This window comes from Leptinotarsa decemlineata, unplaced genomic scaffold, assembly GCF_025532065.1.
Source record: "Leptinotarsa decemlineata unplaced genomic scaffold, Ldec_3_MD MMD2_tig00005981, whole genome shotgun sequence".
NCBI lineage: Eukaryota > Metazoa > Arthropoda > Insecta > Coleoptera > Chrysomelidae > Leptinotarsa > Leptinotarsa decemlineata.
The window spans coordinates 17,501-32,500 of NW_027412657.1; the positions used below are offsets into that span (position 1 = coordinate 17,501).

Consider the following 15,000-nt stretch of genomic DNA (forward strand, 5'->3'; position numbering starts at 1 on the left):
TAAGCACGACGCTTCAGCGCCATCCATTTTCAGGGCTAGTAACTTCGGCAGGTGAGTTGTTACACACTCCTTGGCGGATTCCGACTTCCATGGCCACCGTCCTGCTGTCTTAAGTTACCAACGCCTTTCATGGTATCCCATAAGCGTCGATTTAGGCGCTTTAACTCGACGTTTGGTTCATCCCACAGCGCCAGTTCTGCTTACCAAAAATGGCCCACTTGGCACTCTGATTCGAGTCTCGCGGCTTCATAAGAGTTCGAGCAAGCCGGAGATCTCACCCATTTAAAGTTTGAGAATAGGTTGAGATCGTTTCGATCCCAATACCTCTAATCATTCGCTTTACCGGATGAAACTCGTACGCGACGAGCGCCAGCTATCCTGAGGGAAACTTCGGAGGGAACCAGCTACTAGATGGTTCGATTAGTCTTTCGCCCCTATACCCAGTTCCGACGATCGATTTGCACGTCAGAATCGCTACGGACCTCCATCAGGGTTTCCCCTGACTTCGTCCTGACCAGGCATAGTTCACCATCTTTCGGGTCCCAGCGTGTACGCTCTTGGTGCGCCTCTTCTCGCAATGAGAACGAGACGCCCCGGGAATGCGGAGCGGCCACTTTGAGGGCGAACCGCTCATCTTCCCTCGGTCTACGCAAGGTAGACCTTTACTTTCATTGCGCCTTTAGGTTTAGTTATGTCCCAATGACTCGCGCACATGCTAGACTCCTTGGTCCGTGTTTCAAGACGGGTCCTGAAAGTACCCAAAGCTATAGCGTTGCAGATCGGCGTTTCAACGAGGTCTGTTCGAGAACATCGTAGCCAACAGTCGCCCGGGGACAGGATCGGCGCTAGGTCCGATCGCCGTCAAACACCGGACGCGCTTGCCACGAGCCGAACGCTAATTATAAAGTAGCGGCCCCGCGCCATCGTTATACCGTCGAGCGAGTCGGCCGGGATACCGAGGGTCCACGCGAAAAATTCACGTGGGCTCCACCCCGGACCTTAGACCGACACCCAACGGATCGCAACGTCCTACAAGAGGAAAAGTGCACGCGTTCGATATCGGTTCGAAAAACGAGCTGAGCGAACGACGCGAACGCCGTCCGTCACGAAACCCGTCAAACGCCGACGATCGAAACGCGATGAATTTCCTCCTTCGACCTTTCGGGTTTCTCAGGTTTACCCCTGAACGGTTTCACGTACTCTTGAACTCTCTCTTCAAAGTGCTTTTCAACTTTCCCTCACGGTACTTGTTCGCTATCGGTCTCGTGGTCATATTTAGCCTTAGATGGAGTTTACCACCCACTTAGGGCTGCACTCTCAAGCAACCCGACTCTGAGGAGAGATCCTCCCGAAATTGACGGCGGTCGCTACGGGCCTGGCACCCTCTATGGGCTGTGGCCCCGTTCAAGAAGGACTTGGACGCGCCGTACGACTCCGGGATAAACGGATCCTCCCTAACACCACATTTCCCGGCGGTTAACCCGCGGGATTCGGTGCTGGGCTTATCCCTGTTCGCTCGCAGCTACTGAGGGAATCCTAGTTAGTTTCTTTTCCTCCGCTTAGTAATATGCTTAAATTCAGCGGGTAGTCTCACCTGCTCTGAGGTCGATAAAATAATTTTTCAGTTTATTCAACAGCAACGAGTCGACGTACGTAGTCTCGTCCGTCGTTATTTCGAGAGAGAACTACCGAAACGGACAAAAAAGTTCTCGACGTCCTGTAATAATGTGTGTGCGTGTGTACGTACGCTGCTCGACACGATCAGACGTCGTCTTCGATTCATCAAAGATTCTCGGACACGACGATCGTGCGTAACGAGAGCATACACACACACACTACAAGCGTGAACCTGTATATTGCCGTGGCAGCCGCTTTCCCAACAACGGAGACTCGATACGATTTCGTTGTGTACAAACTACGTAACGTTTCTCTCATCTTGCGATGAGAAAAAACGATTCGTCGCTTTCGCACTTTAAGATGCCGCGTCTTTGTCGTCGTCGGCGTCGTCGTCGTCGTCAACGTGTATTTATTTTTGTTACCAAGTGTCATCGCCGCGAAGGCGATAAAATACTTAGATAACGATTATAATAACGAGACGACTCGATAGACGACAAACAACAACAACAACAACACGTCAATCATCCAACACGCTCCGACGTTTTTACAAAATATCAATTTTGAAAAACCGAGCAGTCTTTGAAATTGATACGACCCTCAGCCAGGAGTGGTCCAGGAACAGTATCCGAGGACCGCAATGTGCGTTCGAAATGTCGATGTTCATGTGTCCTGCAGTTCACAAGTTGACGCGCAATTAGCTGCGTTCTTCATCGACCCACGAGCCAAGTGATTCACCGTTCAGGGTAATCTTTTATTTAGACGTACTCAAAAAAAATAATTTCAAGAGTTCGACGTCTCGATTCGGCAAGCGTTGAGATTATACCAATGCAACAACGTACATAAATATATATACTTGTTAAAAAAAATAAAAAAAGAGAAGCGCTCGACGATTTCGTATTCGTACGGCACCACATATTCAGACGAGGCATCGTGTACCGAAATCGCGCACGACTCAATTTTTATATTCGTCGTGTAGAGGACGCGCGTAGTATTTCATTTACCATGCGTTCTAACTGACACGGCCGGGCGAATATCTTTCACAACCATCGGAAATCTCGTTGTGTAATCCGGTAACGTAAAAATTCGTACGAAACGAAACTTTCACGTTTCGACCGCGATTAAACATAATTTCCTACGGAGCGGTTTTTTAACAGTCACACACTCCTAGGTACCCGGCGAAGGCGGCGTCGGCATCATCGTCATCGACGGCGAAATGTATCGTCGTATATCGCGTTCGCGTTCGACAAAAGAGCGTACGCTTCACAACACGATCGACGAACAACATTAGCGCCATAATCGACGACAACGACGCGGCAACACAATACGCACAACGTCATATATTATAATTCTCGGTAAAGAAAATTACACGCCTAATTGAAAAACCTCTAAGACGAATTTGTATAGTTCGAGAAGAGGACTACTACTAATCGAAAGGATGATGACGACAGACAACAACGTCGTCGTCGTCGTCAATTTCACCGTCATTCGAAAACGTAGTCCACCGTCGCTCATTTTCTTTTCTATCGAAACGAAAACATAAAGCGACAAATTAGTTCGAATATCGTAGAAGGAAAAAGGAGAGATTTAACTCTTTTCTCGCTTCGCGATATATATATTTGATCAGACATGTCGTATATAGACAATATCACTGTAATGATCCTTCCGCAGGTTCACCTACGGAAACCTTGTTACGACTTTTACTTCCTCTAAATGATCAAGTTTGGTCATCTTTCCGAAACATCGAAGACGCCGAAACGCCATCGCGCTCAGTCCGAAGACCTCACTAAATCATTCAATCGGTAGTAGCGACGGGCGGTGTGTACAAAGGGCAGGGACGTAATCAACGCGAGCTTATGACTCGCGCTTACTGGGAATTCCTCGTTCATGGGGAACAATTGCAAGCCCCAATCCCTAGCACGAAGGAGGTTCAACGGGTTACCCGGGCCGCTCGGCCAGGGAGGACACGCTGATTCCTTCAGTGTAGCGCGCGTGCGGCCCAGAACATCTAAGGGCATCACAGACCTGTTATTGCTCAATCTCGTGCGGCTAGACGCCGCCTGTCCCTCTAAGAAGAATTGTTTATACGCCGACAGTAAAAACCGCGCACGATAAAGGCCGAAGCCCCATCGGCGGGCCTTTAGGATGTCGGAAAACGCCTAGTTAGTAGGCCAGAGTCTCGTTCGTTATCGGAATTAACCAGACAAATCGCTCCACCAACTAAGAACGGCCATGCACCACCACCCACCGAATCAAGAAAGAGCTCTCAATCTGTCAATCCTTCCGGTGTCCGGGCCTGGTGAGGTTTCCCGTGTTGAGTCAAATTAAGCCGCAGGCTCCACTCCTGGTGGTGCCCTTCCGTCAATTCCTTTAAGTTTCAGCTTTGCAACCATACTTCCCCCGGAACCCAAAAGCTTTGGTTTCCCGGAAGCTGCCCGCCGAGTCATCGGAGGAACGTCGGCGGATCGCTAGCTGGCATCGTTTATGGTTAGAACTAGGGCGGTATCTGATCGCCTTCGAACCTCTAACTTTCGTTCTTGATCAATGAAAGCGTTTTTGGCAAATGCTTTCGCTTCTGTCCGTCTTGCGACGATCCAAGAATTTCACCTCTAACGTCGCAATACGAATGCCCCCATCCGTTCCTATTAATCATTACCTCGGGGTTCCGAAAACCAACAAAATAGAACCGAGGTCCTATTCCATTATTCCATGCACACAGTATTCAGGCGAAGTTTTAGCCTGCTTTAAGCACTCTAATTTGTTCAAAGTAAACGTGCCGGCCCACCTCGACACTCAATGAAGAGCACCGCGGCGGGATTGAGTTGGGCCGCCCTTGCGAGCTAAGCCCACCGGCAGGACGTCCCGCGGCACACCAGTTAACACCGCGGACGATGAACCGAAGGCGCGGGACACAGATTCGACTACGAGCTTTTTAACCGCAACAACTTTAATATACGCTATTGGAGCTGGAATTACCGCGGCTGCTGGCACCAGACTTGCCCTCCAATTGATCCTCGTTAAAGGGTTTAGAGTGTACTCATTCCGATTACGGGGCCTCGGATGAGTCCCGTATCGTTATTTTTCGTCACTACCTCCCCGTGCCGGGAGTGGGTAATTTGCGCGCCTGCTGCCTTCCTTGGATGTGGTAGCCGTTTCTCAGGCTCCCTCTCCGGAATCGAACCCTGATTCCCCGTTACCCGTTACAACCATGGTAGGCGCAGAACCTACCATCGACAGTTGATAAGGCAGACATTTGAAAGATGCGTCGCCGGTGCGAGACCGTGCGATCAGCATAAAGTTATTCAGAGTCACCAAGGTGTACGATGACGAGCGAACCCGCCACCGATTGGTTTTGATCTAATAAAAGCGCTCCTTCCGTCTCCGGTCGGAACTCTGTTTGCATGTATTAGCTCTAGAATTACCACAGTTATCCAAGTAAATGTGGGTACGATCTAAGGAACCATAACTGATTTAATGAGCCTTTCGCGGTTTCACCTTAATTTGGCTTGTACTGAGACATGCATGGCTTAATCTTTGAGACAAGCATATGACTACTGGCAGGATCAACCAGGGAGCTGACGTTCTATCGTAGAACTAGTTCAGTCTCCATAATATTAAAATAATAATAAATACGGAAACAGATCTATATTCTCTTTTCGTGCGTGTTGTGTGTGCGTTATACGAAATATAAATTTTCGAAACGCCACGCTCAACGAAAAAGTTGTTATATATCTCTATGTGTCTCTGCATTATTTCATTCAAATAAAACCGGACCGACAACAAATCGAACTATAACATTGCTCAAGAAGAAATATTACAACACACGCTCGTCGTACTCGACCTGATGATAATGTTACACAAACCACCGGCGTACACGTACGTATGGTAATTTTTCGAAATACAATATATAATAGACGATATATACGTCGACCGGCACAAAACTTCGAACATTCTCTCGACCCTTCGCTAGATTGAAAGCGACTCGGTGTTCTCGAAAGATTCGTTCCGAAATTATATTTATTCTCGCTCGGACAGAGGAGAGCTGTCGCATATTTTGTGTAATAACAAAATTTTTGTTATTTTTTGGTTGATCGCATAGGGACCGCTTACGTAGAAACGCTCGCTAAATCCGCGATCTCGCAGTGTCTGACGGTTTCGGTTGGGTAGAAGCAGAAGATATACTACTACGAACTATCCACACCACCGTGGGCGAAGCCCGCACTCGACACGATATCGAATTAATGTTATTATTCAGCAGAAAAACGAATATCGTGTGATTTGGTTATCGGTGACCACGGTACCGACAGCGCTCGAGCAAGCGTCTGCCGATACTATAGAGGAAGCGTTTTCGATCCGTTTCGAAACGTACCTATCCCCCTATAGCGGCGTTTCGAGCACATCGCCCGTTTTCCGTTAACGCTGACGGGACCCTACGCGACTTTCGGTTTTTTCCACTTTTCGTATAGTCCTAGTCAATATAATTTATATCCGTCGATATGATATTGTATCAGACATGAATACGCATATCGATCGATATATTAAAATATTATAGGATAACGTTCTGACAACAGGACGTCTCGATTACAATGTTTATCGGAAAGTGTAGTGAAAATTTGTGTAAGGCCTATACCGCTTTCTCGCCATTACAACATATGAGTTGAGACGGTGAGACGATACTTGAATTAATGGGAGCAAACAGAATTTCGGAAGCGTGATAAAAAATTTTCAAAGAGAAATTTTGGCGAAAATTTCACTATACTTTCCGATATTTTCACCACACTTTCCGTTATTTTCACCACACTTTCCGTTCATGATTATTTTCGCCAAAATTTCCGTCTGAAATTTTTTCTTCACGCTTCCGAAATTCTGCTCGCACCCAGAAGGCAGAGGTAAACTTTCATTACACTTTCCGTTATATTTATGTTTTCACTACACTTTCCGATACTTTTATATTTTCACCACACTTTCCGTTCATGATTTATTTTCGCCAAAATTTCCATCTGAAATGTTTTCTTCACGCTTCCGAAATTCTGCTCGCTCCCAGAAGGCAGAGGTAAACTTTCATTACACTTTCCGTTATATTTATGTTTTCACTACACTTTCCGTTATCTTTTATATTTTCACCACACTTTCCGTTCATGATTATTTTCGCCAAAATTTCCATCTGAAATATTTTCTTCACGCTTCCGAAATTCTGCTGCTCCCAGAAGGCAGAGGTAAACTTTCATTACACTTTCCGTTATATTTATGTTTTCACTACACTTTCCGTTATATTTATGTTTTCACTACACTTTCCGTTATCTTTTATATTTTCACCACACTTTCCGTTCACGATTATTTTCGCCAAAGTTTCCATCTGAAATATTTTCTTCACGCTTCCGAAATTCTGCTCGCTCCCAGAAGGCAGAGGTAAACTTTCATTACACTTTCCGTTATATTTATGTTTTCACTACACTTTCCGTTATCTTTTATATTTTCACTACACTTTCCGTTCGGGTTATTTCGCCAAAGTTTCCATCTGAAATATTTTCTTCACGCTTCCGAAATTCTGCTCGCTCCCAGAAGGCAGAGGTAAACTTTCATTACACTTTCCGTTATATTTATGTTTTCACTACACTTTCCGTTATCTTTTATATTTTCACTACACTTTCCGTTCGGGTTATTTCGCCAAAATTTCCAATTCAAATTTTTATTTCACGCTTCCGATATTCTGCTTGTTCGCGGAAGGCAGAAGTAAACGTTCACTACACTTTCCGTTATCTTTTATATTTTCACTACACTTTCCGTTATCTTTTATATTTTCACTACACTTTCCGTTCGGGTTATTTCGCCAAAATTTCCAATTCAAATTTTTATTTCACGCTTCCGATATTCTGCTTGCTACCGGAGGGCAGAGGTCGATTAAGTTTGACGATAGTCGTGTCACTAAGTGTTCTGGCGATGTTCTAAATTTACTGTAGTCTCTGGAGATACCCTACATTTTGTTTTATAAAAGAGAAGACATTAGTAGATCAAGATGTTCACATGATGTGGTGCTTGCTGCTGCTGCAGGTTTTTCCGGGTTTTCCTGCAGCTGAAAAAGCAAATGCGCCACTGGAATCATCAATGAAGTCGCCCCTCCGGAGCGTCAATTAAATTTTGTTGTTTCATAATTTCATGATTTGTATTACTTTCTTGACCTGAGACTTACTTCAAAAATATAAAAAATACACACGAATTCATTTCATAAGCTTTTGTGGTTCTGAAAAGAACCTTTTTTTTATGGAAACGGTAAGGACAATACAGGGGGAGGCATTAAATTCAACCGCCAAATCCGTACAAGGTTCGACCTTGCCTTTTCAGGGCGTATACAACATCCATGGCTGTGACGGTTTTGCGTTTCGCATGTTCGGTATATGTTACGGCATCTCTGATAACATTTTCGAGAAATACTTTGAGTACTCCACGAGTTTCTTCGTATATCAAACCCGAAATACGTTTAACACCACCTCGACGGGCTAATCTTCTAATGGCAGGTTTCGTTATTCCTTGGATATTATCACGCAATACTTTACGATGACGTTTCGCTCCTCCTTTTCCTAAACCTTTACCTCCCTTGCCACGACCAGTCATTTCGAATGTTAAGAATAAATTATATACTGCACGATACGAATGAAATACTGTTAGTGATACTAACGACAGACTTCGACTAAAGTTCTACACCGAACTCGGTCGGGTTTTGTTAAATTTCATGACTCCGCCCACAACTGGAAATCGGACCAATGGCGTCTCGTCTAGATGGTATATAATAGTTGGCGTGTATAAGCCGACTCAGTTCATATGTTGTCCGTCTATCGTTCGGTATACATTTCGTTCGTTACAATTCGCAATAGGTTTTGAAAATGGCTCGTACCAAGCAGACCGCTCGTAAATCGACTGGAGGTAAAGCTCCGAGAAAACAATTAGCTACTAAAGCAGCTCGCAAAAGTGCACCGGCTACGGGAGGTGTTAAAAAACCTCATCGTTACAGACCCGGTACTGTTGCTCTCCGAGAAATTCGACGTTATCAGAAGAGTACTGAATTGTTGATTAGGAAATTACCCTTTCAACGTTTAGTTCGAGAAATCGCTCAAGATTTCAAAACCGATTTACGATTCCAAAGTTCAGCCGTCATGGCTTTGCAAGAAGCTAGCGAGGCGTATTTGGTAGGACTCTTCGAAGATACGAATTTGTGCGCCATTCACGCCAAGCGCGTTACCATTATGCCCAAAGACATTCAGTTAGCAAGGAGAATACGCGGAGAACGAGCTTAATTTCATATATATATATCCCAATATATATTGAAAATATATACAAAAAAAAGGTTCTTTTCAGAACCACAAAATGCAATTGATGAAAGAATTCGTTTATCGATAGATATGAATGAATGAATGAATGAATGTATGATATTTTCAATAACTCGCATCACGTAAATATTAAATCACGGGTGTTTGCAGAACATGTTCAGTATGATCCAAATATGGATTATAATACTGAAATTTTTTACTTTCCGAAACGAATCTTTCGAAAAGATCATTTTTAGAAACGGCTGAGATAAATAACGAAAAACAAGCGATCACTGAATGAAAGATCGCTCATAACATCACCATCTTTTCGTAAATTTCCTCTGATTCATATTTTTGAATACCTGGCATAAATCTCGAGTGACTTTTTGTAATATACCCTATACCAAAAATGAATCGTTCTCGAGATATTCGATCGTTTATACAGAAAAAGTAGGTATTATTCGGTTCTCGAGCCATTTCCCTATAAAATTGAAAACAAGTCTCATAGAATACATAAGCTATTATTGATTCATCAAAATATTACATTCCGTCGTCTTGTAGGAGGAGTAACATTTCCAAAATGATGAACGAGGTATTTGGAGTCGATGAGTAATTCTGAAGATATAAAAATCAGTGATTTCTCAAATGGAACACCCTTAGTTTGGAAATCTCGAAATGATTTTGACTCATTTTCCTGAAACGATCCCAATATCAGAAAATAAGTCAACTGTTCACAAGACATATTTCAATGAAATAGAAAGACAGAGCAATATTTTTTAATTTTTACTCTTTTACGAAATTATTCGATTCATATCAATTCGATAGTCGGCGGCGGCGGCGGAAGAAATATTATTTATCTATTTTTTTTCTGTTTATAGGGATAGGCTAGGTAGGTAGTTCTGACTATTTATTTATATATTTGTTGGACAGTTGAATTATATACGAATTCTTGTAAAAAAAATTGTGGCCCTGAAAAGGGCCATTTGTTTTCTTAGACTTCGTCGCCGGAGAGAGAAGTCAACTGATAGAAGAATTTACTTCTTCTTTTTTGGAGAGGCAGCTTTTTTGGCTTTCGGAGAAGATGCCGATGCAGGGGTCGCTTTCGCGGTTTTCGGTTTGGGTGCTTTCGGCTTTTTTGTTGGTCCTTTGTTAGTTTTCTTTGCTTTCGAAGGAGACTTGGTTTTACTAGCAGAAGTCGCGGACGAAACCTTAGAAGCGACGGTCTTTTTATCCTCGGCAGTTACCTTTTTAGGCTTGGCTGCGGCAGCCGCTTTCTTTTCCGGAGAGGCTTTCTTACCTTTCGGTGATGCAGCAGCCTTCTTGCCGGTTTTAGCTTTTTCACCAGCTACGCGTTTAACGGGAGTTTTTTTGGCCTTCGCACCGGCCGTACCGGACGTTTTCTTTTCGGTAGCCGACGGTTTTGCCGAACCAGAAGATGCCGATGCCAATTTGAACGACCCCGATGCACCTTTTCCTTTAGTTTGTACTAATGATCCGGAAGCAACCGCAGATTTAAGATATTTCTTGATGAAAGGTGCCACTTTTTCTGCGTCAGCCTTATAATTCGCCGCAATATATTTTTTTATGGCTTGTAAAGAGGAACCACCCCGTTCCTTCAATCCTTTAATAGCGTTATTAACCATTTCCGACGTAGGTGGGTGAGAAGGTTTACTTCTTGGATTTTTAACTTTCTTTTCTTTCTTCGCAGTAGACTGTGCCTGCGGCGACGAAGATGAATTAGCCGAAGCCGAAGAATTCTGATTTTCTATGTCTGCCATAGTAAAAAAACAACTGACAATATATTCTCGGAAGATAGATGCTACACTCGTTAGGCGTCTAGAGAGAATGATGTAGTCCTCTGGTGTTCCGTTTGTTTAAATATTCTGGGTCGAAGCACAGGCGGACGGGAGACTGAACGCTCGACATTCTCGTTAGACACGATATTGACGGCTTCCATTCTGCTGTCGAAATGTTCGCATCAACTTCTTTACGAAATCAATGCCGGTTTCCTATTTAGACTTCGACTAGCACAATAACGTGGATAGATTCTACGTATTCCGAAAATATTTTCTGATAAGAAAAAGCTAATATTAAACCTCGACAACTCACAGTAAATTACAATGAAATATGAAGTATTGATGATTTTGACGTAACTCCAGACAATTCCTTTCCGAAAATACTCGTAATCGATGATCTGGAAGGAACCTTCGAATAAATATCATAGGCGCGACTGTCTATAGAAACATGATACATTAGCCGATAATACTCGATAAATACACGAGTGAATAGGGGCATCGAAGAGACCTCGTGTCTACCTTCATACACGACTATAACCAAGAACCGACGCTTCTAATAGCATCAACATTTTCAAAAATTATCCCTATAAAAGTGTTCGATGAAAACGGCATTCGAATAATAACGAACGTTATTAATGTTATATTCGATAAGATATAATCATCGTAATATACTTTCAATAAAAAGGTCGATACTACAACACGAACGAACGAACGAACGACGATACTGTGAGCTCTATCTATAACGGAGTAATACACACCCACCCCCACCCGAAATATATAAATCGTCAATGTTATAGTCGAAATCAGAAATGCTAATCATAAACGTTTTTAGACAACATATTAGCACGTAAATAAAAAACACGTTAAAAAATAACATAAGTAATAGAGTACATGACTAGTATAACAGTAACGAACGTTAACTTTTTAGGTTGATAGGTAGGTAAGCACCATCTAAATATAGGTGGCAAAATTATTTATTATCATCGCGCGTTTCACGAAAGGAGGTAACAATGTACTGATAACAAGGCAACCCAACCGAGTGAGACCTAGCGCCCTAGCAAAAATAAATTATCATTCAGCGTCGAAACGATATTGTAAGAATTCTTTCATAAATATTTTGTGGTTCTGAAAAGAACCGTTTTTTTTTAAGAATGTATATCGTAGACCGGAATAAGTAAATTATTTCGAACTGGTATATTTCGTAACTGCTTTGGTGCCTTCGCTGACGGCGTGCTTCGCCAATTCACCAGGAAGTAACAGACGTACTGCAGTCTGAATTTCTCTGCTCGTAATAGTCGATCGCTTGTTATAATGAGCAAGACGGGAGGCTTCCGCTGCGATACGCTCAAATATATCATTTACGAAACTGTTCATGATGCTCATCGCTTTACTGGATATTCCGGTATCGGGATGGACTTGTTTCAATACTTTGTAGATATAAATTGCGTAACTTTCCTTCCTCCTCCTCTTCTTTTTCTTATCGGTCTTCGATATATTCTTTTGGGCCTTTCCGGCCTTCTTCGCAGCCTTTCCACTAGCTTTGGGTGGCATTCTGAAAATTTAATTTCGTCAATATCAAACAAACAAGTACTATCGTGCAGGTTTGCTTTCGACTCAATGTAAAAGACGCCACTCTGTCGTCACTATTTCAGATAGTAACTGGAACTCTAGTAGGCTCCGCCCACCGGAAAGTTGAGCGTTCGAGAACGCCCATTGGTCGGTAGGACGGTATTAATACAGGTCGATTCTATATAGAAATCATTGTATAGAAAGCTACTGTTAGAGCAACATCGAATAATTCTCAGTGAATTCTTTAAATTTATCCGATATATAATACTAATCTACGATTCGACATGTCTGGACGTGGAAAAGGAGGTAAAGTTAAGGGAAAGGCAAAGTCCCGTTCCAGTCGGGCTGGACTCCAATTCCCAGTAGGACGTATTCATCGACTCCTTCGTAAGGGAAATTATGCCGAACGAGTTGGTGCCGGCGCCCCGGTTTACTTAGCCGCAGTAATGGAATATTTGGCAGCTGAAGTCTTGGAATTGGCCGGTAATGCGGCTCGCGATAACAAAAAAACCCGTATCATTCCTAGACATTTACAGCTGGCCATTCGAAACGACGAAGAACTCAATAAATTGTTATCAGGAGTAACCATTGCTCAAGGTGGTGTTTTGCCCAATATTCAGGCGGTTTTGTTACCGAAAAAAACCGAAAAGAAGGCATAAGTACACATTTCCTGAGAGAGGAAAGCGACAAATAAAATATCGGCCCTTATCAGGGCCACAACGATTTTCTCTAATGAATTCGACAATTGCATATATTTTTTTTTTTTTCTTGTCATCGCTTTTCGATACAATTGTTGACGCAGCACGATATGCGATTGTTTCTTTCTTGCTTGCGCATATTTACGTATACATGTATACATGATTAATAATATTATTATTGTTCAACTTCTTATTTTCGTGCCGAAACAAGTGATTTCTATTTGCTGAAATCAAATATCAGAATGTCTGTACGTTTATTCGTGATGAAAATAAAATGTATGCAGTAATATCAGATTTAGGTATACAAATGAATAAACATAACAATATCCATAGAAATATTATACATTCTTGTTCGTGGAATTACAATATAGACAATCATGAGTAAATTGGAATGAATAAATGAAAAAAAAAAAAAAATATACCTAATTAAATTATATAGCATAGATGAATGCATACATACATTTCAATATCTGCAGAAATGAATGACGAGTATATAAAAATAGGTTGTTATTATTATTCATAGTAATTTGTGAAATGGGATAGATGAATATTATAAGCATAAAACAATAATATTTGGACAGTGGTTCATTAACCTTCGATCAGTTTATGAATATTCATTTTTTCAATTTTTTCTTTACGTACAAATGGTATCGCGTTTTAAAGCGGCGTTTCAGAAAAGTTTCATATGTAATTTCTATTGGTGAATAATTGAATAGTTTGGGAGCTACCTAGCTAGCTAGCTAGATACCAGTAGCTTCCCTGTCCTATAGATTTAGAAACCGAGTGGTATATAATCTAATTGTACAGATCGTTCTTCTCTTTTCTTCTTCGTATACAGATGTAGTAAGGTTGAAATTAATAATTTCGTTAAGTATACAGGATAAAATGAAGCAATTATTCAGGTAATCAAAAGAATGACAGATAATGCTTAAAATTAGATGGGTATATCGTTCGAATTTAATTTGGTAATTCGTTAATTATTACTCACACCAAAGTAAAGTATATAAATCGAATTCGTTTTGAAAACAAATTGTGGTTCTGAAAAGAACCGTTTTTTTTTTTTAAATTTCTCGTCGGAATATGAATCTAACCGCCGAAACCATATAATGTACGCCCTTGACGTTTGAGAGCGTATACTACGTCCATGGCCGTGACGGTTTTTCTTTTGGCGTGTTCTGTATATGTTACCGCATCTCTGATAACATTTTCGAGAAATACTTTGAGTACTCCACGAGTTTCTTCGTATATCAATCCGGATATACGTTTTACACCTCCACGACGAGCTAATCTTCTGATGGCAGGCTTCGTAATTCCTTGAATATTATCTCGCAACACTTTGCGATGTCTTTTTGCTCCGCCTTTTCCTAATCCCTTTCCTCCTTTTCCTCTACCAGTCATTTTGTGTAATACAAACGGAAGATTATAGAGAAAAAAAGTACGAGCGAAATACGTTATTACTACTTCGAATGCTCGAGAACAACTGAAGGCCGTCGGCGCTGGAAAGCTGGTTTTGTCTTGTTTTTGGGGGGACACGCCCACTTTCTTCGATTCAACCAATGGTAGAAGTTCCCTATCCTTATACCTGAATAAAACTGTTAACGACCGATCGTGAAGGCTCACTAATCAGTATTTGTCGTTCGACTGAGGAACTATTCGTATACGATGGCTCGTACAAAGCAAACAGCTCGCAAATCTACCGGAGGTAAAGCCCCTAGAAAACAGTTGGCTACTAAAGCCGCCCGAAAAAGCGCACCCGCTACTGGAGGAGTTAAGAAACCTCACAGATACAGACCCGGTACTGTCGCTCTTCGAGAGATTCGTCGTTACCAAAAAAGTACGGAATTATTAATCCGAAAACTACCATTCCAGAGATTAGTAAGAGAAATCGCCCAAGATTTTAAAACTGATTTGCGATTCCAAAGTTCAGCCGTTATGGCTCTACAAGAGGCTAGCGAAGCATATCTGGTGGGCCTTTTCGAAGATACCAACTTGTGCGCTATACACGCTAAGCGTGTTACT

The 15,000-nt window shown here is 42.2% G+C and overlaps 4 protein-coding genes and 3 non-coding genes across 7 annotated transcripts in view; 3 read left to right on the top strand and 4 right to left on the bottom strand.

Moving 5' to 3' along the window:
• Positions 1 to 1,608, bottom strand: part of LOC141484554 (large subunit ribosomal RNA) — a 4,028-nt gene extending 2,420 nt beyond the window's left edge. Inside the window, exon 1 of the ribosomal RNA XR_012466685.1 lies at positions 1 to 1,608. This exon is cut by the window's left edge and continues 2,420 nt beyond it. This is a non-coding gene — a ribosomal RNA (large subunit ribosomal RNA).
• Positions 1,609 to 2,208: 600 nt separating this feature from the next.
• LOC141484550 (5.8S ribosomal RNA) lies at positions 2,209 to 2,363 on the bottom strand. The gene has a single exon (XR_012466681.1). It is a non-coding gene; the product is annotated as a 5.8S ribosomal RNA (ribosomal RNA).
• A 905-nt stretch (positions 2,364 to 3,268) lies between these two features.
• On the bottom strand, positions 3,269 to 5,188 carry LOC141484552 (small subunit ribosomal RNA). Its single transcript, XR_012466683.1, has one exon. It is a non-coding gene; the product is annotated as a small subunit ribosomal RNA (ribosomal RNA).
• A 3,307-nt stretch (positions 5,189 to 8,495) lies between these two features.
• LOC141484544 (histone H3) lies at positions 8,496 to 8,906 on the top strand. The gene has a single exon (XM_074179520.1). It carries the CDS (start codon positions 8,496 to 8,498, stop codon positions 8,904 to 8,906), a length of 411 nt encoding a protein of 136 aa, XP_074035621.1.
• A 2,987-nt stretch (positions 8,907 to 11,893) lies between these two features.
• LOC141484543 (histone H2B) lies at positions 11,894 to 12,571 on the bottom strand. Its single transcript, XM_074179518.1, has one exon. The coding sequence runs from the start codon at positions 12,263 to 12,265 to the stop codon at positions 11,894 to 11,896; it is 372 nt and encodes a 123-aa protein (XP_074035619.1). The 5' UTR covers positions 12,266 to 12,571.
• Positions 12,568 to 12,942, top strand: LOC141484542 (histone H2A). The gene has a single exon (XM_074179517.1). It carries the CDS (start codon positions 12,568 to 12,570, stop codon positions 12,940 to 12,942), a length of 375 nt encoding a protein of 124 aa, XP_074035618.1.
• A 1,701-nt stretch (positions 12,943 to 14,643) lies between these two features.
• The window catches only part of LOC141484549 (histone H3-like), a gene marked incomplete at its 3' end in the record, with an annotated part of 2,050 nt that continues 1,693 nt past the window's right edge, over positions 14,644 to 15,000 (top strand). Inside the window, exon 1 of the mRNA XM_074179525.1 lies at positions 14,644 to 14,994. Within this exon, the coding sequence (XP_074035626.1) occupies positions 14,644 to 14,994 (351 nt within the window). The remainder of the gene's footprint in view (positions 14,995 to 15,000) is intronic.

What these genes read in the sequence shown, in the direction of transcription:
- LOC141484544 (XM_074179520.1), top strand. Translation starts at nt 8,496, where the DNA reads ATGGCTCGTACCAAGCAGACCGCTCGTAAATCGACTGGAGGTAAAGCT.
- LOC141484543 (XM_074179518.1), bottom strand. Translation starts at nt 12,265, where the DNA reads ATGCCACCCAAAGCTAGTGGAAAGGCTGCGAAGAAGGCCGGAAAGGCC.
- LOC141484542 (XM_074179517.1), top strand. Translation starts at nt 12,568, where the DNA reads ATGTCTGGACGTGGAAAAGGAGGTAAAGTTAAGGGAAAGGCAAAGTCC.